The sequence below is a fragment of the Cyprinodon tularosa genome, unplaced genomic scaffold, assembly GCF_016077235.1.
Source record: "Cyprinodon tularosa strain WSP-4 unplaced genomic scaffold, ASM1607723v1 ctg367, whole genome shotgun sequence".
Classification (NCBI taxonomy): domain Eukaryota; kingdom Metazoa; phylum Chordata; class Actinopteri; order Cyprinodontiformes; family Cyprinodontidae; genus Cyprinodon; species Cyprinodon tularosa.
Window position 1 is genome coordinate 349,394 of NW_024039082.1, and position 27,388 is coordinate 376,781.

A 27,388-nucleotide genomic window follows, 5' to 3' on the forward strand; every position below is an offset into this window, starting at 1 on the left:
GCGGTTCTGCTGATCCAATTATCTCCAGGAGCAAATGTTAGAATCCGATTTGTTTTGCAGAATTGGCTCTAAGTGAAACTCGCTTTTCACAGATAATCTGACATAATGCAGCTGAAATGAGACGATGCATCATGTGTCTGCTCTCTGCAGCTCCCTGTTTGTTTTCAGACCAACCAGACGGAGCCGCGGCAGGAGAATCCGGCGGGAAAATACGAGCCCCATGACAGGGAGGCGTTAGAGGCAGCATGTTTGCAATAAAAACCTGTTTTATGACTGGGGTATTAAATCATATCCATTTATGGGAATGAGATCTGATGTTTGCTAGGGCAGCTGTGACCCTGAGCAACAAAATGTAAATAAGAATGATTTCACATTTTAGGTTTGTCTCTAAATGTCGCAGAAACTGAGCTGGGTTGACCTCAGAAACACCTTTAGCCTCCAGGATAAAAAATCAATGAGAGGAAACATTTTCTGGTCCTATCCATGTTGACTTCTCTTTTTGACCCAACAAATATTAATAAATGGGAAGAATGCCTGAATCGAAAAGCATTAAATCTCAAAAAATATTATGTAAATAAGAAGATATTTAAAGGGCAAAGTAAAACCAGGATCAAACCTCCACTAAATCTGACTAATAAATATGAATAAAACTGACAAAATGATTTCTGATGCCCAGATTAAACAAAGCTGGGATAAATAAAGAAGAGTATTTAAACCCAATCTGTATTTTTATTTCTCATGTTGATATTAAAAAAAAGTTACATGACCTCTGATCCAACCGGCTACTGTAGCATAAACCATCCATTTCAAACAGGCACATGATGAAACGTCCTCATGAAGAAGCACAGATAAAATATGATAACATCTGGGATGAGGGTGGAGATGTGATCCACAGTCAGGGACAAAGGGAAAACCTCCAGAACCTGGGATCAGCGGAGAGCTTCAGGGAAGGAAAAAGAACAGACAGATACACAGACATGGTCTTTAGACCTTATCGGACTTATATCATATATCAATAGATCAGAAGATCGTTTAGGTTTATCATGTGGTGTATGCTGACACTGTAAGTGCTTCTGACTGGTAACAGAAGCATTTGATTGTCTTCCGACAATCCAAAGCTTCTCACACACCAGGCCAGAAAAACTGAGGGCTGGACTTTGACTAGGCCATTGCAAAAACCTTTGTTCTGTCTTTTTTTAGATTAGATTAGATGAACTTTATTGATCTCACAGTGGAGAAATTCACTCCGCCTATGACTTTCAGTTCATAGGTGATAAATAACATACATGTACATAATAAATTTTAAGCCATATCTATTTCCTGTAGTTAAGCTGAACATTTGACACTAGTATACCTCGATCTACAGCTGACTAAACAGAGCCACAAAATCCAACCAGTCAACTCATGAGCCAAACTACTGGCTTAGCATAAAACATTTTTACAATATCAATCGACCATGGGTATAAAAATCTAAATTTTCTAGTGATGATTTTGTATCACCCCCCCATCACACACACACACACACACACAATCATGAATTGACCACTGTTTTTGTGAAGGAGGCCACAGAGACAAGCTTTTTTAAATTAAAATGGGAGACAGAAAATAATGTTGAAAAAGGATAAAGTGGTAAATGCTCTCAAAATGTTTGAGTATGAGTGGCTTTTGAGAGAACTGTATTAATTTCGCATCACACCTCCAGCACAGACAGGGACCAACTGATGCCTTCTTTTATCTCGCTCCACCTCTCCCTCTGGCCTACCATCGCCACTTCCTGCTCTGTCTCCCTTGCAGCCTCCTCCAATGTCCCACCGTCCTCGTCATGCTATGCCACTACCCTTATCCCCTGACATTGGACCTCTCTTGGCCTCTTCTTCAGTCTGCTTCAATCCTTTGTGGTTAGCCTCTTGTTAGCGCGGCCAGCAGTAGCTTCTTCAGGGCCATCAGCGTCGTTACCGGGTAGGTCTCTCTCAGACTTCCCAGCTCTCTTCTGAGCTAGCAGCAGCAAGCTGCAGCCTATGCCACTGTCGTTTCTTAGCTCCAGAGGGGACATAGCTGGCCGACTACCCTGGTTATGGAGCTCTCTCAGCCACTGTTGTCACATTGACTCATGCTATCTCTTCTTACCTCCAATGGCCTAGCGACACAACAATAGTCTCGTAAGCAACATTATCTGGGTGGGCCCCAGATGAAGCACAACACCCCCATCACGCCCTGCCACTTCACTTTTTTACCAACCATCTAATGAGCTATACACAGTTATTAACATAGTAATTAAAAGTACTACTGTCTGCTTTGCTATATGTGTCGTGTTTAAACGGCTCACCATCATGTTGAAATCTGCCATAAGTTGGGGTATAAAAGAGGTCCGGTCAGATGTTATAGTATCAGGTGAGTTTTAAGAGGAATTTTTTGCAACATTACATTTGCAAAGAGACATCCTAGTCCACAATTTGCGTAGGGGGCCTACCAGGTGTCAGTGACGGGGCCCCTAAGAGGTCAGGGGCCCCTAAGCAACTGCATACTCTGCTTACTGATAGTTACGCCATTGCTTACCTCTGTTGTCAGAGTCATTTGTACCCCTGTTTTGGCCATTCTAATGGACACAAATATGGACCGAGGGCAGTAGAAAGATGCGAGTCTTTTCAGAAAAAAAAAAAAATTGCAAGAAACGGCACTTGAAAACAGTCGTCTTCTTAATAACCAGGCGGTTGCCGGTCATGGCCGGTGTAGGTCTATTTTACATAGATCATTAGTGTATATATATATATATATACAGTGTTGTGCCTGAACGCGTTCATTGAACGAAAGTTCATGAACTCGTTCATATTTTGGGCGAACGTGAACTGAACGTACTGCATTATTGCCTGGTGAACGTTATTGTGAACTCGTTCATTCTGGTGTCTGTGAACGGCACGCTCTCTCAGTTCAACTCCGTTTAACAGGTTGCCAGATTTCTATAAAGCCCTCCAGGCGAAACCCCGGCTAAATCACACCGTAAACAGGCCTTAATATGTAGCGGGAAAAACACCCAATCTGGCAACAGCAGCTACCAGCGTCGTAGCCTACAGTCGCGTGCGTCATCAAAACAAAATGCAGCGTGGAAGCAACAGCAGCATGGAGGCGACTTAAAACAGCTTTATGACCAGGTGGTCGGTGAGGATGATGGCAACAAGTTTGCCCGCCGGCTTTCAGTAAAAAAATCCGCACTTCAGTAACCTTAATTTCCTACCTCAGCCTGGTCCCTCAGTTTGTGTTAGTAAAATCTTCTTGAGCGGAGGTCTTCAACAGGGGATCCGCGACCCCTAGGGGGTCTACGGAGGTACTGCATGAGCGTCTGCATGGTTAGTTGATATTTTTATATTCCCCCCCTGCATTTTTTCCCCCCACTAATTGAAATGTCTTTAAATACTCATTAACATGAAATCAACGCACTGTAGTAAACAGATAAATGGAGGCAGAAGATGTCTTTCAGTCATCAATGCTCACATTCAGCGACACACAGGAGCTCTTTCAAGCTGGGCACCGTTTCCTTCACAACACCTGTCCCATCAACCAGGAATCAGAATCAGAAAAACTTTAATAATCCCAGGGAGAAATTAATTTCTTTACATTACTCCATCTGTAATAGAGTGACTATAGGACACAATTTCATACAATATATATAGTTAGGGGGTCCCCGCTCCATCTCGCCATCAGTTTGGGGGTCCTTGGTCTGGAAAACATAGAAGACCCCTGTTCTTGAGGGTTTTACTATCCATGTAACTTGTTTGTTAAACCTGCCTGGTATAATTTTCCAGGATTCCTTTTTAGTATGTATTGAAATGGAATTTCAAATGGAAAAAATTATATATATAAAAAAAAAAACATTTGCACCTTAAAGACTACTTTCCTATTTTTCTTTTAATAATTACTCATAAAAAAGACCATTCAAGCAGCACATTTTTCCTGATGTTTTTGAGAATATACTGTAGGGGTGAAAGCTGCAGCTGCTACTAGTGTGAAGTGAATGTGTCATGATACACTATATTGCCAAAAGTATTTGCTCACCTGCCTTGACTCACATATGAGCTTAAGTGACATCCCGTTCCTAATCCATAGGGTTCAATATGACGTCGGTCCACCCTTTGCAGCTAGAACAGCTTCAACTCTTCTGGGAAGGCTGTCCACAAGGTTTAGGAGTGTGTTTATGGGAATTTTTGACCATTCTTCCAGAAGCGCATTTGTGAGGTCGCACACTGATGTTGGACGAGAAGGCCTGGCTCTCAGTCTCCGCTCTAATTCATCCCAAAGGTGTTCTATCGGGTTGAGGTCAGGACTCTGTGCAGGCCAGTCAAGTTCATCCACACCAGACTCTGTCATCCATGTCTTTATGGACCTTGCTTTGTGCACTGGTGCACAGTCATGTTGGAAGAGGAAGGGGCCAGCTCCAAACTGTTCCCACAAAGTTGGGAGCATGGAATTGTCCAAAATGTCTTGGTATGCTGAAGCATTCAGAGTTCCTTTCACTGGAACTAAGGGGCCAAGCCCAGCTCCTGAAAAACAACCCCACACCATAATCCCCCCTCCACCAAACTTTACACTTGGCACAATGCAGTCAGACAAGTACCGTTCTCCTGGCAACCGCCAAACCCAGACCCGTCCATCAGATTGCCAGATGGAGAAGCGCGATTCGTCACTCCAGAGAACGCGTCTCCACTGCTCTAGAGTCCAGTGGCGGCGTGCTTTACACCACCGCATCCGACGCTTTGCATTGCACTTGGTGATGTATGGCTTGGATGCAGCTGCTCGCCCATGGAAACCCATTCCATGAAGCTCTCTGCGCACTGTTCTTGAGCTACATGAAGTTTGGAGGTCTGTAGTGATTGACTCTGCAGAAAGTTGGCGACCTCTTCGCACTATGCGCGTCAGCATCCGCTGACCCCGCTCCGTCAGTTTACGTGGCCTACCACTTCGTGGCTGAGTTGCTGTCGTTCCCAAACACTTCCATTTTCTTATAATACAGCTGACAGTTGACTGTGGAATATTTAGGAGCGAGGAAATTTCACGACTGGATTTGTTGCACAGGTGGCATCCTATCACAGTTCCACGCTGGAATTCACTGAGCTCCTGAGAGCGACCCATTCTTTCACAAATGTTTGTAAAAACAGTCTGCATGCCTAGGTGCTTGAATTTATACACCTGTGGCCATGGAAGTGATTGGAACACCTGATTCCAATAATTTGGATGGGTGAGCAAATACTTTTGGCAATATAGTGTACGTGGTTGGTTTGCTAGCCCAAGGATGCAGAACTCACAGACTCAGATGAAGGATCAGTCCAATATTTATTAAAGAACACAGGGAACCTCCCCTGGAAGGCAGAGAGGATAGAAAACAGGTTAACTCAGGGATCAAAAACTAACTAAAAAACTCACTGGTTCGCTGGTTCAGGCAGGCAGAGTTCAACAGAGTCCCTGTGTCAGAAACGGGCATAGCATGAGGAAGCTATGACCGTACAGGGCACACATGGCTTGGGAATACTAGGCTTGGAAACAATGGCTAACACATGGCTGTGGGTAACACAGGCTACGATCCGGCTCCGAGTGGAGCTGTGACACAGCTTATATGGGGAGAGGTTAATGAGCACAGCTGATGGGAAACAGCTGTGCGCAGAGAACCAGCTCCCAGGGAAGGATCCATATCGCCCTCTGGAGGGCAAACCCCTGGATCCAGACAAGAAACAGAAGCCAAACAGAATGGGATCCACACCGCCCTCTGGAGGGCAAACCTTGGATCCCAACAGTACCCCCCCCCAAGGGCGGATACCAGACGCCCAAAAACAAAAAACCATAAACAAAAACAACCCACTTAGGGCGAACAGAGGGGGAAACAGGCACGGAGGGCCAGGCACAAAAACAGATCAGAGTCCAAAAATCAAAACAACCCACCCGGGGTGGGCGAGGACAGGGAAATCTCAGGGGACCGGCCGTGGGGCCGGGTAGCAAGGCTTAGTCTCAGGGGGCCGGCCGTGGGGCCGGGTAGCAAGGCTTAGTCTCTGGTGGCCTGCCGTGGGACCGGCAGCAGGAAAGAGTCTCGGGTGGCCGGCCGTGGGGCCGGGTAGCAAGGCTTAGTCTCTGGTGGCCGGCCGTGTGACCGGCAGCAGGACAGAGTCTCAGGTGGCCGGCCGTAAGGCCGGCGTCTCAAAAGCTGCAGGGGCCATGGAGGAGGGCGCCTTCTCTGCTGCAGCAGGAAGCGCGGAGGAGGACGCTGTTTCTGCTGCTGTAGGAAGCGTCGAGGTGAATGCCGTCTCAGCTGCTGCGGGGAGCGTCGAGGAGGACGCCGACTCAGCTGCTGCGGGAAGCGTCGAGGAGGACGCCGTCTCTGCTTCAGCGACACAGCAACAGACTCAGCAGCAACCGACGACTGTGGCTCAGGGGAAGGCTCAGAGGAAAGCGTCGACTGCAGCTCAGGAGGAAGCTCAGAGGAAAGCGTCGACTGCAGCTCAGGAGGAAGCTCAGAGGAAGCCGCCGACTGCAGCTCCACCCCAGGAGCAGGGGAGACCACCGACTGTGGCTCCACAGGGACGCAGGAGGCTGCAGATTGCGGCTCCGGATCAGGAACAGAGGAGGCCGCTGATTGCGGCACCCGGTCAGGAACAGGGGAGCCCGTCGATTGCGGCTCCTGGTCAGGAACTGGGGAAGCCGCCCATCGCGGCTCCGCATCAGGAGCTGGGGAAACCACTGACTGTGGTTCCCCAGGAGGAGGCTCGGAGTGAACCGCCGACTGCGGCTCCACCCCAGAAGCTGGGGAGACCATCGATTGTGGCTCCACAGGTAGACAGGTGGCGGCCGGTCGCGGTTCCGAACCAGGGACTGAGGAGGCCGCCCCTTGCGGCTTCGAATCAGGAGCAGGGATCCCTAGACGCCGCCTCATCTCCTGCACAAAACGAAACCACTCCTCGTCGACTCGCCTCAGCTCCGTCTCCACCTCTCGAAGGTAATTCCCTAAACTCCGGTGCATCCGCCTCCTAAAGAGCTGCTCAGGGGTCTCAGGAAGGCACGAAGCGGGCTCAGGGGCTAAGGAGGCCAATAACTCATGGTAGTGTTGCAGCTGCGCCTCCAACTTGGGGGGCAGCAGACTGAGCGGAGCGGGCCTCACCAGTTGAGCGTGGGAGTCTGCTGGGCTAGCTTGTTGGCCGGATCGTTCTGTCATGATACGTGGTTGGTTTGCTAGCCCAAGGATGCAGAACTCACAGACTCAGATGAAGGATCAGTCCAATATTTATTAAAGAACACAGGGAACCTCCCCTGGAAGGCAGAGAGGACAGAAAACAGGTTAACTCAGGGATCAAAAACTAACTCAAAAACTCACTGGTTCGCTGGTTCAGGCAGGCAGAGTTCAACAGAGTCCCTGTGTCAGAAACGGGCATAGCATGAGGAAGCTATGACCGTACAGGGCACACATGGCTTGGGAATACTAGGCTTGGAAACAATGGCTAACACATGGCTGTGGGTAACACAGGCTACGATCCGGCTCCGAGTGGAGCTGTGACACAGCTTATATGGGGAGAGGTTAATGAGCACAGCTGATGGGAAACAGCTGTGCGCAGAGAACCAGCTCCCAGGGAAGGATCCATATCGCCCTCTGGAGGGCAAACCCCTGGATCCAGACAAGAAACAGAAGCCAAACAGAATGGGATCCACACCGCCCTCTGGAGGGCAAACCTTGGATCCCAACAGAATGGACAGCAACAAAGCATTAAAGGAATAGTACACCCCAAACATGATTAGCCTTCATTTTCTACTCACCTCCATGCTGAACAACACTCTGGAGTACTTTTTTGATATCTCAAATGCATCTGGAGATCTGGGAGACTTCTTGCTGTCTGCTGACATTCAAATAATGGAGGTCTATGGCGCCCGAGACAGAAAGGTCCACAAAAGTCCACAAAAACTTGTCAATATTCCTCCATACTGCTCGTCCAATGTAATCCAAGTGTCCTGAGTGGGTAGCATCCAGAATTTACTCGAAACGAAGTCATTTAGAACGTTTTAGAGCCTAAACAGTAGTGTATAGGATTTCCTAATAGCGCCCCCATGCGCGCTCACGATTCTACGGAAGCCGGCAGACCAAACCAGCGCATTCAGCTCGGCAAAGAACTCATGCTCTTCCTCAACACTGAAGTCCTCAGACATTTTTCTTTCGTTGTTTCTTTCTTTGCACAGGTAAACAGCACATTTCTTCTTCTACGCTTGCATTATCGGCAGACCAGACGCTGAATGCGCACTTCCTTCCGGTTTGGTCTGCCGGCTTCCGTAGAATCGTGAGCGCGCATGGGGGCGCTATTAGGAAATCCTATACACTACTGTTTATGCTCTAAAAACATTCTAAATTACTTCGTTTCGAGTAAATTCTGGATGCTACCCACTCAGGACACTTGGATTACATTGGACGAGCAGTATGGAGGAATATTGACACGTTTTTGTGGACTTTTATGGACCTTTCTGTCTCGGGCGCCATGGACCTCCATTATTTGAATGTCAGCAGACAGCAAGAAGCCTCCCAGATCTCCAGATGCATTTGAGATATCAAAAAAGTACTCCAGAGTGTTGTTCAGCATGGAGGTGAGTAGAAAATGAAGGCTAATCATGTTTTGGGTGTACTATTCCTTTAAAGCAACAATGGGGAAATGCTGTCCCCTCAATGCTAATGTAAACCCTGGTTGGATAAGGATTCAAAACTGGATATGAAGATGAAATCTGACGCACAGTTTCAGAGTTACAACAGATAAAATAATTGCTGTCTGTGGTTCTACAGTAGGCTATGGTGTAATTGAGCAATATATGAAAAAAAAATGAAAAAAAAAGGAACTATGAACTAGTTCGTTTTTTGGAATTGTGAACTATGAACTGAACTAGTTCATTTTAAAATGTGTGAACTGAACTTTGAACGTAGAAAGAGAACTTTCCCAACACTGTATATATATATAGTTTATCAGCACAAAAGATATCTGACTCCACAAATGCAAACACATTCCTATATAATTACGTTGGAATAGCAATTTCTAAGGCAAGGCAAATATATAGAATGAGACTTTCAGTTCATAGGTGATAAATAACATACATGTACATAATATATTTTAAATACAAAATGTATGTCGGTAAATCCCTTTAATTATGACACACTGTACTAATTACAGGGATTTACTGACTTTACCATTATTATTACCATTATTACCAGTACTAATTACTTGGTTTAATTTCTGTTGCAGATCTTAAGACTGCATTGGTTGAAAAGGACACTAAGTGGGGTCACCACCACTGGTGTAAAGGAATATCTGTAAAGTGCCAACAGTCCAGCTCCCTAATCAGTTAACGGACAGGTCTGATCCAAACAAGCTTTAGTTATATGTTCTGATTACTTCTTGTTTTTGTGGTAAATATTGACAAAGTTCAGCCATGTTTGAGAAAGAAAGAAAATGAAAACACGTTTTGCTTTTGTTCCATGAAGGTCCTTTTTTCAAGCTTTTTTTTAAGTGAATCTGTTCGGGTCTCAGGGTTAAAATTCTGTGTCTAAATCATGTGAACTCATTTTTCATCTGAACTCAGCTGAACACTTCCCATTAGTTATCTCTCTGAGTGAACTCATTCGCCTCTGCATTATCCCATCTGTCCTTGGAATTCCTTTCACACACAAATATCACATGGGCTCCGAGATGCAGAGGGAGAGAAATGGGTGGGAGATGAGGAGAAGCAGGTGGAACAAAGAGAGGAGAAAAGTTCAGCAGGCTGCAGAGAAAAGAAGGGTTCATTCAGAGGCTAGAATTTAATATTGCTTCTGACAGGATGGGATAGTCTCTGCAGCTGATCAGCAGTTGGTTCCTCAGGCTCAGATGCATCAATCCAGAAAAGCTGAGCTTTTATTTTTCTTAATCGGATTTAAAAAACGTTGTTGCTGAGGGGACATTATTCAGAGTGAATAAACTTCTGCAGTGCCGGAGATCCAAATCACAAAGTTGGGATTCAAAGCACAGAACAATTTAGCTAATGTAGCAACTTTTCATCCCTGCTTTTATTTCTCTGCAGGAAATGTATAAAACACCACACATTTTTGTTTGGTTTGTTAAGCTTCTTTTACAGCCCCATGCAAAAGTTTCCATTCCCTTCTAACTAGGCAAAATGTAACCACATTGGAAAAAAAAAAACATTCATAATTTTTCTTCAGGACTGTTCAGGTTTGCTGACTGACATTTTGATCCACGATCCTTAGTAGACCATTGTGTGGACATCAGGGGCAGTTCCCCTGGATTGGCAGACTGGGATGATGGTCCCTCTATTCAAAATAGGGGTACGGAGGGTGTGTTCCAACTATGGAGGAATCACACTCTTAAGCTCTGCAGCTTAAGCTGGAAGGTGTATGGGAGTTTTCCCAACCAGTCTACGACCAGTCTACGAGAGACACGGTTGAATGCCTTTTTCAAGGCATTCAACCATGTCTCTCGGGAGGTCCTATGGGGGGTACACGGGGAGTATGGAGTAGCAGGCCCTTTAATAAGGGCTGTTAGGTCTCATTTGACCAGTGTCAGAGCCTGGTCCACATTGCTGGAAGGAAGTCGGACTCGTTTCCGGTGAGGGTTGGACTCTGCCAAGGTTGCCCTTTGTCACAGATTCTGTTTATTGCTTTTATGGAAAGAATTTCTAGGCGCAGCCAAGGTGTTGAGGGGATCTGTTTTGTTGGCCTTAGGATTGAATCTCTGTATTTGCAGATGATGTGGTTCTATTGGCTTCATCAGGGCGTGATCTATAGCTCTCATTGGAGCGGTTCGCAGTCGAGTGTCAAGTGGCCGGGATAAGGATCAGTGCCTCCAAATCCAAGACCATGGTCTTGAGCAGGGAAAGGGTAGAGTGCCTTCGGGTTGGGGAGGATGTACTGTCAATGGGGAGGAGTTTAAGTATCTTCAGGGTCATGTTCACGAATGAGAGGAAGATGGAGCGGGAGATCGATAGGCGGATTTGGTGTGGCGTCTGCTGTGAAGCGTGCACTGTACCGGTCTGTTGTGTAGAAGAGAGAGCTGAGCCAAAAAGCAAAGCTCTAGATTTACTGGTAGATCTATGTTTCTACCCTCATCTATGATCATGAGCTTTGGGTCGTGACCAGATACAAGCGGCTGAAATTAGCTTTCTCTGTAGTGTGTATGGGCTCTCCCCTAGAGATAGGGTTAGGAGCTCAGTCATCCAGGGAAGACTCAGAGTAGAGCCACTGCTCCTTCATATGGAGAGGAGCCAGTTGAGGTGCCTCGGGCATCTGGTGAGGATTGCTCCTGGATGTCTCCCTGGTGAGGTGTTCCAGGCACATCCTGCCGGGAGGGGCCCAGTGGGAGACCCAGGACAGCTTGAGGGACTATATTTCTCGGCTGGCCTGGGAGCGCCTTTGGATTCCCCTGGAGGAGCTGGCCGAAGTGGCTGGGGGGAGGGACGTCTGGGCCTCCCTACTGAAGCTGCTATCCCCACGACCCGACCCCGGATAAGCGGAAGATGGATGGATGGATGAATGATGGATGGATGGATCCTTAGTAAAAAAGATCCTGAACATCACATTAGACAAATAACTCTGTGGCACTCTGTAGCCCTTGATTTGAATGGAAACCCTCCACTGAAGCTCTGAATGTCCAGGCTGGTTCTCCTGCTGGAAGATGAAGCTCATGTTCAGCCTCAGGTCTTCTGCAGCTTCTGACAGCTTCCTCCAGGTTTGTCCTGAATTTAGCTCCCTTAATCCATCAAGCTAAAGAAAAGCGTATCCACAGCATGATGCTGCCACTACCAGCTTCACTGTGGGATACTGTGTTCAAGTAGTTTGAGGAATAAAAACAGGAATAAACTAATAATTCTAACATAAATGTATGTAATATGATGGAAAGACTAACATGAATACAAATAAACAAGGAAATACTGAAAAATGAGACAATGCCAAACAGCAGGAGACATAAAAAAGAGGCCTCTCATTGTTTTGTCCCCACTTCTCCTTAGCGCAATTTGTGTCGGTCTCCTTGAGAAACATGATTTGTTTTTTATTTTAATGTGACTGTACTGAAAATAATTCAACAGGTGGGAATAATTTGAAAGACTTTGTGTGTTAGTGACAATATTTCACTTGATTAGCATAGAATCTGAAAACAAAGTCGCAGAACGAAAAAAAAACTTCTGCAAACTGAAAGATGGAGAACATGTTGTCTTCTCCTGCTGGTAACACAGAGCAAACCCAGCTGGAGAACATCTCAGTAAGTGGGTCAGCTCTGCAGCTCTCATCCTTTTGTCCTAACTCTGTTCTACAGAGCCCTGCGCTTTATTCCTCCCCAGCTGACAGTAAAAAAAAAACATGGTTCCTGATAGGTTATCAACAGGACGCAGAGAGGCTATGACATCACCTCTAACCAATGGCGAGGAAGAGGCTGAGAGACGAGTAGCAGGACCGAATGGATAGATGCAGATAGACAGAGAGACGGATCCGAAGAAAGCTGTGATTCTGGTTTTTGCTGAACTCAGCAGCTCAGATCAGCGAGGTTGGAGAGGAGAAAGAAGGGAGTGTTATAAACGAGGGAGAGGAGACTAAAGAGGGCAGTAAAGGAGCAGGATGAAATAAAAGACCAATTAATGGTCCCAGCACCGCCGATGAGCTGAGCTGTTATCAGAACTGAGCCGTTAACAGACGATCATATGGGTGGAGGAGGTGATTACATCTGTGAAAGCTGAAACCCCATCCGCTCCCCTCAGCTTCTGTTCAGCAGGGAGGGTTTGCGGATGTTTGCCTGCAGCGTCCCCTGCTGCAGTCTGGGAAAACGTGACTCATCATTTCCACGACGACTCTGCTAGAAACCAGGTTCTGTCCAGGTCATCACCTGGATCTACAGCGGGTCAGAGGGCGAACAGATCCTCAACCTTGCAAATCAGAAATGCTAAAGTGAAGCCCATGGTTTCAGTTTTACTTTCCTTTGATGTTTTAGTATTTTTTTTTTAACTGTTGCTTTTATAATCCTTTATCCAGACCTGGAAAACAGTCTGATTCCAGACTGCACAGGAATCCTGGGTTTAAACACCTGCATTTCTTGAAAAAAACATTCAACAGTCTCTCCTGATTAAGAGCCATCTATTGGTAAACAGATTTTGAATGTAAGCCCTATCCATCTTCACAGGAGGAGCATGAGGATAAGGAGCAGGCATCATCTAAAATTAATGCTCCAAGAATAAGGAAGAAGAGACTTGACCAGAGGAACCTAGCAGATCAGGTCCAGGTATATATCACAGACAGACATATGGTCCTTAATATGAGGAGTTAGACCCCATGAGGCCCAGAACTGATCTACACCTTCTGGTTTCAAAGAACAAGAGCTCCTAATGAGCACCTAGCAGCCCCAATCACCCAGATGCTTATGATTGTAACCTCCCAGAGTATTTGACCTGCAGCCAGGTCCTGATCATGATGACTATGTTGGTCAATCTAAATGTGAAATACAGGAATCCATTGCCTCTTTAGCAGTATGAGAGCCTATAAGAAATAAAATGATTAATTATTAGTCACTTTTCTTTCTGTAACTATAAACTTAAAGTGAGAACGAGAAATACTCGGCGCTGTGTGGGCACAGCAGAACCAACCGGCTGAAGAACAACCAGCCATCACCATGGAAACATCCGGGCCGTGTACCAGTGTAGGTCACCGATGAGGTAATGTTTCTGGAAAGCCTCCAGATTCTGACCGAGCTGCCGATGTGCAGAGAAACAAACCGAACATGCGGATCAGAACGATCCAAGTCTGAAGCTGTGAGGGGGGGGGACTTTTTTCACTCCGTTACACAACATCACTCCCTGAGACTCGATGAGCTGAAACAAAGAGCAGGAGAGCACTGCGGCACTGCTTTCCAACCAACACACTTCATGGATGATCAGACATCATAGGGTTCAGATATGCAAACATTTAATGGATAAACCCCTTCAGCTTTCAAATGTCAAAGATAACGTGGAAGGATCTATAGCCCCTTAGCAAACTTAATGGACATCACTTTTTGCTCTCAGATAAACAAAACAAGCTTTTTTTCCTCCAATTCTTGAGTTTCACTGCAAGCAGAAATAATCTAAGATGATTAGAACAATGGTGTTCTTTATTCTCAACTTAAAGACACAGCTCCAATCAGATGTTTTGTTAACTAAAAGGGACAGTGTGAAATTAATTGTTTTTGTCATTAGCAAAGATCCAGTATTGCTTTCAAAAATACGTACTAAGGTCGCCAGTCCATCGCAGGGCAACAGAGAGACAAACAGAACAAACAGCCATTCATGCATACACTCCCAGTTCTGGTAACTCATTCCTCTATAAAGGATTGACACAAAAAGCGTCTAATGATGCTGCTAGCCAACCATAGAGAGATCAAATCCTGCCATGAGCCTTTGGGAGAACATTCAGGCAGGAGCTGCTCCATGAAGAACCTTGGATACTGACTTCAGAAATGTGAAACTTTGTTTTTTAACATCAGAACTACAGATGCCAATATCAGAAATTTGATTCTGATGTGTCAGAGTAAGATTTGATCCCACAGATTCCAAGGTGAAGGTCATGAGCGCTGGGCACATGTAGCTGTGACACTGTCACAGGGATATTCCTTTGGCTGACTTTCACCTGGCGGTATGGGGATCGAATCCCACCCAGGCCCTCTGTTGTTGTCTCCTTGCCACACCAACATCAGAACTTGATTTTTAACATTAAAAAAAAAACTCTTATGCTAATAATTGTGCTATTATAAGGGACTGAAGATGAATACATGTGGCTAAGGCTAGCCAGTGAAGCTCAATAATCAGCAGGGTGAAGTTTGTGCCTTCAGGCTGATTGATGACCAGATGCATCTCTGTGTTTTGGACCAGAGGTTCACAGCCCAGCTTGAGAGATTGGAATGCTGGATTGTCCCTTGGGCATAGAAGGACTGCAAGAAAAATAACCAGTACAAAAAAATACAATAACCCAAACAACCCAAGAGTTGTTGTAGATCTGAGAGTTTCTTATGTGAAAGACTTATGTACTCAAGATGCACTTTTGCAGATCCTTCCTCTGAGCAGGAGTTATATCTGCTCTAAACTGTGTTCAGAACCATGCTTTTTGTTCGGGTTGTTGATCTGATCAAAACTATTTTTCCCCTGCATGCTGTTATATGAACTGGTTTCAATTTTCTCTGTGTGTTTAAAAAAAAAAAAAAAAAAAGCTTCCTTTTTACAAATGCTAATGATTATTTGCACAACTTTAGTTGCTCTGAAAAACTTTTTCTGGATATTTGTTAATTCTATTTATAGCTGGGCGATTCGAAAATATCTTTTTCTGAGATGTTTTTTTTCTCTGTTGCTACAGTTTATTAACTAGGGTTTCCCGGACATGTCCTACTTTTCATACCTAAAAAAATGTCCAGGGGGAATTTCAAAATCGTCCGGGATTTTGGTCGACTACAGTGCAGAACCACCGAGCCGTGAGCTCTGTGGCTGGTCGGGCCTGGGAACGGAGCGACCGAACCAGACCCGGTGACAATAGCCTGGACACCGGCTGCCCCCTTGCATACCCCAAATTTGGATTCAGAAATCCAAATCTGGTCACCCTAGTTTAACCTTAGAAATGCATTTTTTTCCCCATTGCTTGACTTGATTTTTTGCCAATTAGTTTTTACCTGAATGCCTGAATTCCTCAAACCGTAGGTCAATAAAATGCTCTATTCTATTCTATTCTATTCTTAGCTTAATTTTTAAAGTGTGTTGTATATATATATTTACAGTCCTTCGAGCAGGCATCTCACTGCTGATTTTAAGGATTGTCTCACATTTGACTGTTTCTCCACTTAATAAACCAAATGGCCAAACTGAGCTCCGTCTCTGGAGTCTTCTTTTGCGTTTTAGTTTTGAATTGCTCCAAGCAGGAAGGAAAGAAGTAAGTTTGCTGCAGATATAAAAAAGATTTCAGAATAAACTCTTATTGTGTCTGTAAAGCCCAGGGTTGGGTATGTGTGTGGTTGGAGGATTGTTTCACCACACATAAGCCTGCAAGTTTAACCAAACAACAACACAGAGATGCTGCTGTCCTACTCCAGGCTCTCATAACATCAGCCTAAAGCAACGCTCCAGCTACTGTCTTTCAGGCGTCCATCCTCTGATGGATTCAGGGAGACTGCAAGAATCAGTGGCTTTTTTTTTCAAGGATTTTCCAGCTTTAGGTTTAGTGGGAGCGATCTGAACGCCCCCCCTCCTGCTGTCTTTACATATATGTCTGCTTGCATGTCAGGCCTGCATGCTGAGATCCACTGTGTGCTCACATGTCAACTTGTTTCAGTCACCTCGCTGGAAATGTGTGGAAGCTGAGCCCCATGCTGAGCCGTCCAAGCGGCAGAGGTGTTCACACGTCAATTTACTTTGCACGTCTCAAAAGATGTCATATCCAGGAAAGTTTTATTAGCATAAACTTTTTTTTTTTTTTTTTTTTTCTTTCTTAGTGATCAGAAACTGGTTCCATGAAAGCTGAGTTTTGAATATTCTAAAAGTTGAACATCTGGTGCATCAGCATTAAAACAACAACTGTTAAAGAGATAAAAAAAAGGCCAAACTCATCAACTGCATCTACATCAGAACATTCTTAGCCTCCTGTTCTGGCCTCACCATCTTTACCTCCCACATCTCAGACATCTGGTCAGTCTTCCTCTTCCTCCAAACCCAGGCTCTCCCCAGAGTCAACCTCACCACATCCCTCATCATCACAACAGGAACTGTCTCTGTGTTCAACCCTGGTCCTTCTGCTGGTCCTCATGTTTCATGTCCCCCTCCTGGACCATCAGTCTGTTTGCCCGCTGTCTGCTGCTTCTGCTGGAACTGACCCAGAGGTCAGAGCTCCACCTCAGCTTCTGAATGCTTCAGCTACTTTGTTAGATCAGGAGATCTAAGGCTGATTTATGTGTCGCAGTGAATGCAAGTGTGCCGCCGCCCCTGCCGCAGACACTCTGCTGCACCTCTCCAAAATTGTAGGTGACAGCAGACAGGAGGCCTCTGATTGTTCAATTCTACATCCGCTCTACACTATGCTTATTTCCTGTTTGGTACCTTACAGGCTTATTTTGTTTGTATGACCTCTAGCTCGGAAAACATATCAGTAAGTTGGACCAGCCTAAGAGTGAGGTGCGCGAGAACACTGAGACCCTTTCCCAAGTGGAAAAAGTCATCGCACAAACTTGCCCCCACTTCCTCACCGCCTCAGCCATATCTAGACCCACAGCTAGTTCCTGATTGTCCCTCTTGCGTTGTGGTGTGGAATAAAATAGCACAGACCAGGCTTCAAAATTGGGCATAAATCAAAAATATCTGCAACATGCTCACTGCGAAGCACTGCTGCGGGGAGTATAACCAGCCGTTTAGTCTGACTTAGGTTTGCAAAGGTGTTTCTAAGAAAGGAGAAGAGTTCTGAAGTAATGAAACAAACACTGAGATGTTTGTCACTGTGTGTGGAGAAACCCGAACACAGCCAACTGAATGTGGTGGAGGGCTGATGGTAAGGGCTCATGGTCTGAACTAATTTAGCCTCTCCTCTCCTCTCCTCTCCTCTCCTCTCCTCTCCTCTCCTCTCCTCTCCTCTCCTCTCCTCTCCTCTCCTCTCCTCTCCTCTCCTCTCCTCTCCTCTCCTCTCCTCTCCTCTCCTCTCCTCTCCTCCCCTCCCCTCCCCTCCCCTCCCCTCCCCTCCCCTCCCCTCCCCTCCCCTCCCCTCCCCTCCATGAGGAAGAGGAAAAAAGCTGCAGAGTGTGTGTGCTCTCATGAGCAGCAGCTGAACATAAACCCTTCCAGTCCTGCTTCGTCTCTCTCTCTCCCTCAGAGTTGGATGAGCATCTGATTTTGGGTAGCCCCCCTCCCCGTCCCCCCTTCATCATTCCAAAAAAAGTACAGAGTCAGAGCTCTCTCTGGTGGTGCCAGCCTTGAACTTCAGCAGCTGAAACTTTCTGTCTGGCAGTCATGCAGACTTATGCTGAGCCCAGCAGGGCCTCCACAGAGGGGGCGGGGCCTTTCCTTAAAACTAACGAAAGGTTTACCTCCCTTTGTCTCGCAAGCCAGAACCAAACATGATCCACATGAAGCATTTCAGCCTGACAGGTTTTTATCAATCATGTTGAGCCTCCTATTGATTGGCCTCATCAGGGGCTGGTGTTCTGTTTCTCCCTTAAATAACTGTTACACCATGATTTATGGGATAGAGATTAAAATACAGCATTTTCAGCACACACACAAAAAACTTTTAATCCATGTAAACATCCCTGGGGTTGATTATTTTTCTGTGTTCATCGTTGGATTTTAGTTAAACTAGTTTATCATTTCTGATGCTGGATACTATAAATGTTGACACCAACAGAGAGAGGACGGTGTGTGGCCCACACAGAACCCATCCAGAACCTACCTACAAAAAAATAATAAAAAAATGTGATTTTGGCCTAAATGTAACAGGAGGACATTTCTCAGAAACACAGAGGGAAAACAAGTGAGAGACATCAAGCAGTAATTATTGCACTGTTTTTTCCAGTTTTACGTCCGTCCGCGGATCTGCTTTTTTCGTCTGTCTGGCTGCGCATGCGCACTGATCTGTTTTTTCGAAGAAAAACATCAAAAACGTGCAAAATACTGTGCATAACTTTTCGTACGATTTCATACGAACTGATAATGAGAATATGTTGCTCTGTTTGCTTCTCCAGTATTAGAAAAAAACAAACAAAAGAGAAAAGAGACAATTTATCAGTTTCAGGAAAAGAGATTTTATGACTTTAGGTTGTTAAATCTCCTACCCTCTCTCTGCCCCAAAAAGCATATTAAGTGTGTCGTGTTTTATTACAATATTCAGATTTATAGCATATTTGCTACATTAGGCTGCCATTATTTTGACAAGTTATTCTCAGTTACCCTTATAAAAGACATATATGTCATTTGTATTACTTACATTTATTAATATGTATTTTTTTTGGACATTTTTTCTTTTTTCTTGTGAGAGCATTACAACACAGAGGTAGGAAACAAACAATGTTATTACCGCCACTCACAATTTTTGTATGTATAAAATTATAAACAAAATATTAACAAAGTATACGAATCAAATCTAACAACTTTGAACAAACAGGGAAAGACAGGTCTACCTGAGAAAGCAGGAATAAATTATGTTCCACGCAGTTTTGAAATAAAGTATGAGAGATACATTATTATGTTAATCCTTAGACGCTACAGAGCATAAACTAAACAAGACACCACATGGTCATCCATTCCATACTTCTGTTTGTTGAAGACCAGCGTGTTTTACCCACTTGGCCCACCTCTTAGTGAATATGTTTTTTTGAAGTCGGAGGGAGAAGGTGATCCTTTCCATAAGGTAAATGTAATTTACGATACTTGTCCACTCTTGTATTCTGGGTGGATCGGGGTCCATCCAACGTCTTGTCAGTGCTTTTTTTACCAACAGTTATCAGAATATCAAATAAATATTCATCTGCTTTCCCAAACTGTAAATCAACATTTCCTAAAAATAATGTTGAGAACTGCAGAGGTAGATTAGTTTTAAACAGACCATTTAGTACCTTATGAAGTTCTGCCCAAAAGGGTCTAATCACTGGGCATTCCCAAAAGATATGCCAATGATTGGCTTTCTGGTGTCCACATTGTCTCCAACTAGTGTTGTGCCGATGCCCCGATACCGATACCCGATACCTGGCTGTGCAGTATCGGCCGATACCGATACCATAATAATGTAAAATAATTGCCATCATGGCTTTGTCAAGCTGCTGCCTACCTTTTTGATGCAGGAAAAAATAGAATACAAAGTGAATTCAGTAGAACTTTTTACTGCCTACCTGGAATGGGTGACAATAGTTGAATAAACTTATGGCTCTCAAAATGGTATCGGTGTTCTATTTGTTGGTACTCACCAATACCGATACCACCATTTCAGGGCAGTATCGGGGCCCCGTCCGATACTGGTATCGGTATCAGTGCAACACTATCTCCAACACACATATTAATATGTATTTTATGGAGTTTTTGGCATCAATTCTTGTTTTATTTGCAGATCATTCGGTCTCAATTTTTATATATATGGGAAGGAAGTTTCTTAACCTTAATTGAATTTTAAAATATTATACGGGCCAAAAAATTATTTGAAGTAATCATTGCAGAGAGATTTCTATGATTAGGCAAGGCAAGGCAAATTTATTTGTATAGCACAATTCAGTACAAAGAAAATCCAAAGTGCTTTACATTACAAAAATATCCGAAAATAAAACAGAATCAAAGCAAGTAGGGAAAAAAATGGTTAATACATACATCCTGTACAGGTCATTTTCCCCCTACCATGCCATATATAATATTTTGCCTAATTTATTCAACAATAAAAGAAAATAAATGAAAATAATTAGGGGTATCTAATTTAACTACCAAATTTTGCATTTATCAATAATTTATTTTTATTTTAACCATACATCTACTTAACCAGATATTCCTGGTAAATTCAGGATGAATTTACTGAATTTTGTTTTTCCAGATCTGGGGAAACAAAACACAACACTGCATGAAAAGTGAGATTTTCGTCCCCGTAAACCCCCGTAAACTCCCGCAGATCTGCCTGATTTTCGTCAGTTTCCGACAATTTGCAACCCGTGCTTGTCCGCGTTTGTCGTGCCACAAATTGTCGAAAACGTACCGTGACGTATGTGGAGAGCGATCAGCTGTACTAATGGCCCTAATTAGCATATGAATGCAGCAAACCCGCGCGGCTGGCCAGGTCTGGCTTGAATAACCTACTCAGTATTGGCTGAAACCACTATTCTCAAACAAATGAAATCGCTCGTGATTGGCAGCAAAACCACACGTGGCCACGCCAGGCTTTAATTTTCTTACTGAGTATTGGACGGAACCACTTCTTTTTAAACAAGTAAAGTCGCTCGTGATTGGTTGGCATATATATATATTTACATATATATATTTATTCATATATATATATATTTATTCATTCATATATTTATTCATTCATATGGTGTGTATTTATGTTATCCTACACTACTACACAATTATTATGCTACCATCAAGGACATGAATGAATTTATACAGGAAATGAACATTTGCAGGAAGCTGTTTATGCAAAGAAAGAGCTTTATTGAAACACACACAACTATATACAACGCGTATCCAAACACATGCGTTTCTAAAAATTAAAAGTCCGTGAAGGGTCCGTTTGCTTCCTCGGGGTTGGAGGTAACTGGCAGCATTCCCTCCGAGGCAGGTCCGATGTGCAGACGCCTACTGTGCGCGGCCCTGTTCTTCGGCATCGCTTCTAACCGGGACTGCAGCTTAACACAGAGTTCAGTGAGATCCGGCCTACGAAATGGCGGCGACCGTACAATCCATCCAGAGACACCGCCGAGGAAGGCGGACTTCCAGAGTTCCACTTCCTCATCTGCCAGCACACTCTGCCTCGCTTTCAGCAGCTGAAAAAAAAAAAACAATGAATCAGCGCACTGCGTATGGACACAACACATCTATTAATGCACCTGAAAAATAGTCACCAAATAAAGTCTTACCCTCTTTCTTCTGTCCCGACTCCGAGCAGATAGCCTCCGCACGCAGCGTGTTGGCTGGCAGCCTATATCTGAAGCTCCTGCGTACCGTCTGAAAATACGTCTTACAGGCAGCTGGAAAACAATTAAATGAGAGTGGTATGAATAAAAAAATCAAACTCAAGTCACAGTAACAAGGAAGGAGAAAACATTAAAACAAGTCACTTACACACAATGTCGTCTTTATCAACATCGTGCAAATCTGGACTTGCTGATTATGGCTCCGAGCAAATAGGAGGTCACCGCCTCATTGTGAGGCGACAGTAGTCTGTGAAAACAAAATGTAAAAGCTATGATCGGTATCTATCCGTATCCATTGCCTTTTACCGCAGAATGAAAGCATATTCTTTAAATCTTACCCTTGCTCCGGTTCATAGCGCCTGCAATTAGTCTCCGAGTTGTGAAGACGGCATACTGCTTCCTGTAATCACAAAAAATACACTTTAATAAAGCTTGTTCTTGCAAGGCTAGGCTAGATAGGCTAATAGCTAGGCTGCTATTAGCCGGTAGCTTAGGCTAGGCTGCTTTTAGCTTAGCAGGCAGTAATCGAACATATATTTACCGCTAGCATCTCTTCTTTGAGTTCGTCTTGTTCAATGCAGAGTCGCCATCGCGTCCAAGAGGAGTTTTACCCCGAAATCCAGACGCTCCAGACCGCTGCACAAAGCAAAGCAGCATCCTCCACTGTGGATCCAGACCCCGCTGCTCTAAGTTTCTTGGAGATCGTAGGGAGCATGCGCGAGATGAACCAGAGTTTCCGCGGATCAATAAAAATAATTAAAAAATCATTCTTTTTTTTTTTTTTTTAATCAAGGCCTTAATTGGCACTAAAATTATTTAAATATGTTTATCGAAGTATTTATAATTCTTTAATAAAAAATGCTTATAAAAACAATTTCGTCAGATATATTATATCGCTCCAGGCGGAGAAAAAGCTAGAGGATATATATATACGTATATATGTGTGTGTGTGTGTGTGTGTTTACATACATACAGGAGTCATGGAGCTCTGCTTACAGCTCCTTCATATTTCATGTACACTATTAACTTGTGTACATGATTCTTGTTGATGGTATTAAAATCATTTCTAATAGCATTTAAATAGCATTAAATTAGAGTCACTCATTCCTGTATGAACCCTGTGAGCGCTTAATTTAATATGACATATTAAAAAAATCCCACCATCATCCAGCATATGTTCAGTTTCTGCCCAAATATATATATATATATTTGTAGATTTTTGTAACGGGGATAAGGATAATTCAAAACTGCTTTTTTTTAATGAACTTGTTCACTACTTCCAAACTCAGCATCTCTTTTCATTCCTGTAATAAGAAGTTTCTTTTGAATGGATTTCATTAAAGTTTAAGTCCCTCGGTATAAAATAAATATTTTGATGGAGATGAGAAATCTGCTTCCTCGTTGGTGAATAACCAATAGTTTGGATCCAATCATTTAAATAAACGGTGTTAGTTTTTTTTTTTTTATATATATATATATATATAAGAATTGTGCTATAATTTCTAGTCACCGATCTGTTGCTGCTATATTTTAATTTGACGAACCGGAATTTGTCGATGTTCTTTTTCCTGTTTGGTGCGATTGCAATTGCGGATCTTGACCTGGCCGGACCTTATGACCACAGTGTACCAATCTTCTGATGGCTACTTCCAACAGGATAATGCGCCATGTTATAAAGTGAATCATCTCAGACTCATTTCTTGAAACTTTTCCACTTAAGTAATTGTGAATTGAGCATATTGACAGACAACATTTTTTTTTTTATCTTAAATGCAAATTTTTTTTTAAATAATTACTGCTCTAAATGTATTGCTCTGTCGGCTAAAGATCTGTTTTGGTCTCTATGCTTTAATTAAATAAATCAATTCAAGCTAAAATGTGAGAGGCTATACTAAGCCTGATCTCTTTGTATCAGAGATTTTCTTCCTCAGAAAGATGTCACTTGGGGTAAAACCCCCCCTGCAACCCTGGTTTGCATTTGTATAGCTCACAGCATGTTCATTTACATGTTAAAGCCTCCCCTAGAATTCCATGGGGGGGAGGCATGGGGGGAACACTGCCTAAGAAATTCCACGTCAATTTCTGACAATTTACGGGAGTTTTTGACGAAGCCTGCAAATTGCCGTAAACTGCCGCTAACCTGAAGTTCCACGACAATCTACAGTGCCGTATATTGACGAAAATCCCACTTTTCATGCAGTGCAATGAACTGATTGGAACAGTTATTATCCTGCACAATACACTACACAAGTGGTTTATATGTTTTCACTTATTGGCAGAAAATCACATATTCATTATTAGGGATGGGAATCGAAAACCGGTTCCTGTTCAGAACCGGTTCCGTATTTTCCGATTCCATGGCATCGTTTGGCAGCTCGCTGAACGATTCTTTTTTCGATTCCCGCAGCACCAGAGCCTACAGCGCCGGCTCTGGGAGCACGACTTGCGTCACGTTTTTTACGTAAGTTACGTAAGTTACGCAAGTTACGCAAGTTGGAAGAACTATTCAAGGAGGAAGACAACGAGCTGCGGTCACTTTGTGAATCAAAGCCCCGTCTTTCCCTAGCCCAGAGGGTAGATCAGGAAATCCAGCTCTATAAAAGCTTGCCCTCCATCCCCTGCAGGGATAGCGCCACACTGTGGTGGTGGAACAAGCAAGATACACTGCCCTTGCTATCTGGACTGGCTGAAAACTACCTCTGTGTGCAGGCTTCCTCCACCCCATCTGAGAGGGTGTTCTCCATGGCTGGAGACACCATAAGCCCTGAAAGATCCCGTATCCTTCCAGAAAAAGCAGATATGCTCATCTTTCTGCAAAATAACTGTTAATTTTCCCTACTACTGTTTTATAATTAGTATTTTTTGTTATTTAAAATAGGTTATTATCCCATCATTTGTTATTAGACATTGTTGGTTATTAAGTTTGTTCTTGTATTCATTTTTCATTTAAACACAGATGTTACTCCAGTTTCACATTTCCTGTGGACATCTTGATCTTGTTGAGTTTTTAAGATTGTGCAATAGTTAAGTAAACAAAGTTGATGCTGATAATCAAACTGTTTGTTCTCCTTTTTCCCCCAAATTGGAATCGAAAAAAGAATCGATAAAGAATCGAATCGTTTCATAGAATCGAAAAGGGAATCGGAATCATGAAAATCTTTTCAATTCCCAACCCTATTCATTATCCACCTCATACTTGACGTTTGCAGATTTAAAGGAATAGTACACCCAAAACATGATTAGCCTTCATTTTCTACTCACCCCCATGCTGAACAACACTCTGGAGTACCTTTTTGATATCTCAAATGCATCTGGAGATCTGGGAGGCTTCTTGCTGTCTGCTGACATTCAAATAATGGAGGTCTACGGGGCCCAAGACAGAAAGGTCCATAAAAGTCCACAAAAACGTGTCAATATTCCTCCATACTGCTCGTCCAATGTATTTCAAGTGTCCTGAGTGGGTAGCATCCAGAATTTACTCGAAAAGAAGTCATTTAGAATGTTTTTAGAGCATAAACAGTAGTGTATAGGATTTCCTAAAAGCGCGTTCACGAGTCTACGGAAACCGCGGCAGACCAAACCAGACGAAAGTGCGCATTCAGCGTCTGCTCTGCCGATAATGCAAGCGTAGAAGAAGAAATGTGCTGTTTACCTATGCAAAGAAAGAAACAACGAAAGAAAAATGTCTGAGGACTTCAGTGTTGAGGAAGAGCATGAGTTCTTTGCCGAGCTGAATGCGCACTTTCATCTGGTTTTAGTCTGCCGCGGTTTCCGTAGACTCGTGAACACGCTTTTAGGAAATACTATACACTACTGTTTATGCTCTAAAAACATTCTAAATGACTTCGTTTCGAGTAAATTCTGGATGCTACCCACTCAGGACACTTGGAATACATTTGACGAGCAGTATGGAGGAATATTGACACGTTTTTGTGGACTTTTATGGACCTTTCTGCCTCAGGCGCTGGGCACCTCCATTATTTAAATGTCAGCAGAAAGCAAGAAGCCTCCCAGATCTCCAGATGCATTTGAGATATCAACAAAGTACTCCAGAGCGTTGTTCAGCATGTGGGTGAGTAGAAAATGAAGGCTAATCATGTTTTGGGTGTACTATTCCTTTAAGGGTAGTTGAAGCCCCTCTGTTTTTGTTAGTATCTGTGTGCATTAAAACGTAGGAGCAAAGGATGTTTCCTAGCCCCATAAGCTCAATGCTTAGCCCCCCCTTCAGCAGTTGCAGGGTAAAATCTCTGGAGCCACCTCTAAATCCAGCCCATCGCTCGGCAATAATATCCAGCAGAACCACCATACAGAGTTTAACCGAGTCACAGGGAGTTGGACGATCCGAACCCTTTAACCTCTCAGATCTCTAGAAAAACCTGAAAATCTACACAATGAACAAAAAGATTGTGGTTGGCTTGGGTGTGCTAAATCACTATGGCAACAAGTGACTCCTTTATTTTGGTCCCCGGTCCCTAACATTACTCAACAGTTTCTGTTTTCTCCCTCCGTCATCCCGTAACTTCCAGTTTCCCACCAGCACAAAGGGAAGGAAGCTGCTTGTTGGTCTTTCTTTGGTGATTAAAATGCTGTGTTTCCTCCTACAGATAGTTGCTGTACCTGAGTCGAGGGCCTGGCGGAGCTCCTTGGGACCGCTGGTGTCTGGAAGAGCTTCATACAGAGACTCTCCGCTCAAACCTGTGGAGGACATGATAAATCAACCATCTGCATGGCACCCTGGAGATAAGCTGTTCCTTTGAGCTAAGGAGTGGTTCTGTTCATCATACTTTATCAGTAATTCTGTCTGATATCAGCTTTTACTTTGAAAGTTAATGATTTCCTTCATACAATCCTCAAATATGTCAAAAGCTCCCAAACCACAGCCTTCTTATTACTCTACAGAATTGATCTTGGATGATTGAAGAAATCAAATTTGATCTAATAATTCACCTCATTTAAGATCCATTAGTAGTGAAATTCAGGCCCTGTAAGTGAATAAAATGCAGACATGACAAATAGCAGCAGTTCTCCATTGACTGTAATTCCTTGGTGGTTTATTCATGCACCACCGACCCATCCTCTGATAAATCTGATTAGTTTGTTTTCCGTTCTCCTCACCATGTTTCTCGATGGCGTCAAAGATTCTCTGAACAACCAGAGCTGCAGAAGATTGAGGTTCCTCCTCCACACCTGAAAGAGGCAGAGTTCCCCATCATTTTTTTATTAATACTTTGAAATGACTGGATCAGTAATTACCCACATCCAGACCTCACAGAACCCTAAACCCACAGCAGAGGTTGGAGCCCAGACCTTTGCAACTACAACATTTCTAATAATGCCAGGTTCTCCTGAATGTTCTACTGTGCTGCTTCCCTAAGCATACTTACTACATCTAAATGCCAGTGTCCCTGTCTACAACTGGATACTAGACTGACGGAGAGGCCTCCGCAGGCCTGGTCAGACTATTTAAAACACCTGGTCATCAATACAGAACGGTGTGCAGAAGGGCCTTTTACTCAGACCCTTAAAATGTACCCTTTCGTGCATAAATGTTCATAAATCTAATACCAGAATCAAGGTTACAGAGAACGATGATTGACCTCACAGAGAACAAAGAGATGGACTACAGCTGTGGTTTTCAAACTCAGTCCACCAGACCCCATGTCCTGCACATTTTAGAGGCATCTGCTCCAGCACTGCATCAATGATGGCAATACCTCCTCAGCAGCCACATAGCGCTACAT

The 27,388-nt window shown here is 43.8% G+C and overlaps 1 protein-coding gene across 3 annotated transcripts in view; it reads right to left on the reverse strand.

Moving 5' to 3' along the window:
- LOC119790526 (phosphatidylinositol 3-kinase regulatory subunit gamma-like) overlaps positions 1-26,833 on the reverse strand; it is a 159,096-nt gene extending 132,263 nt beyond the window's left edge. Inside the window, exons 1-2 of one of the 3 annotated variants that reach the window (XM_038296072.1) lie at positions 26,763-26,833; positions 26,265-26,342 (exon numbers count right to left, since the gene is read on the reverse strand). Coding sequence is in view for 2 of the 3 variants with exons in the window: in XM_038296068.1 (XP_038151996.1) it covers positions 26,265-26,355 (91 nt within the window). In the remaining variant the exon portion in view is untranslated. Of the gene's footprint in view, positions 1-767; positions 835-26,264; positions 26,371-26,762 lie in introns of those variants that run through there. The other 2 variants (XM_038296068.1, XM_038296069.1) reach the window with 2 other exon arrangements.
- Positions 26,834-27,388: the final 555 nt, after the last annotated feature.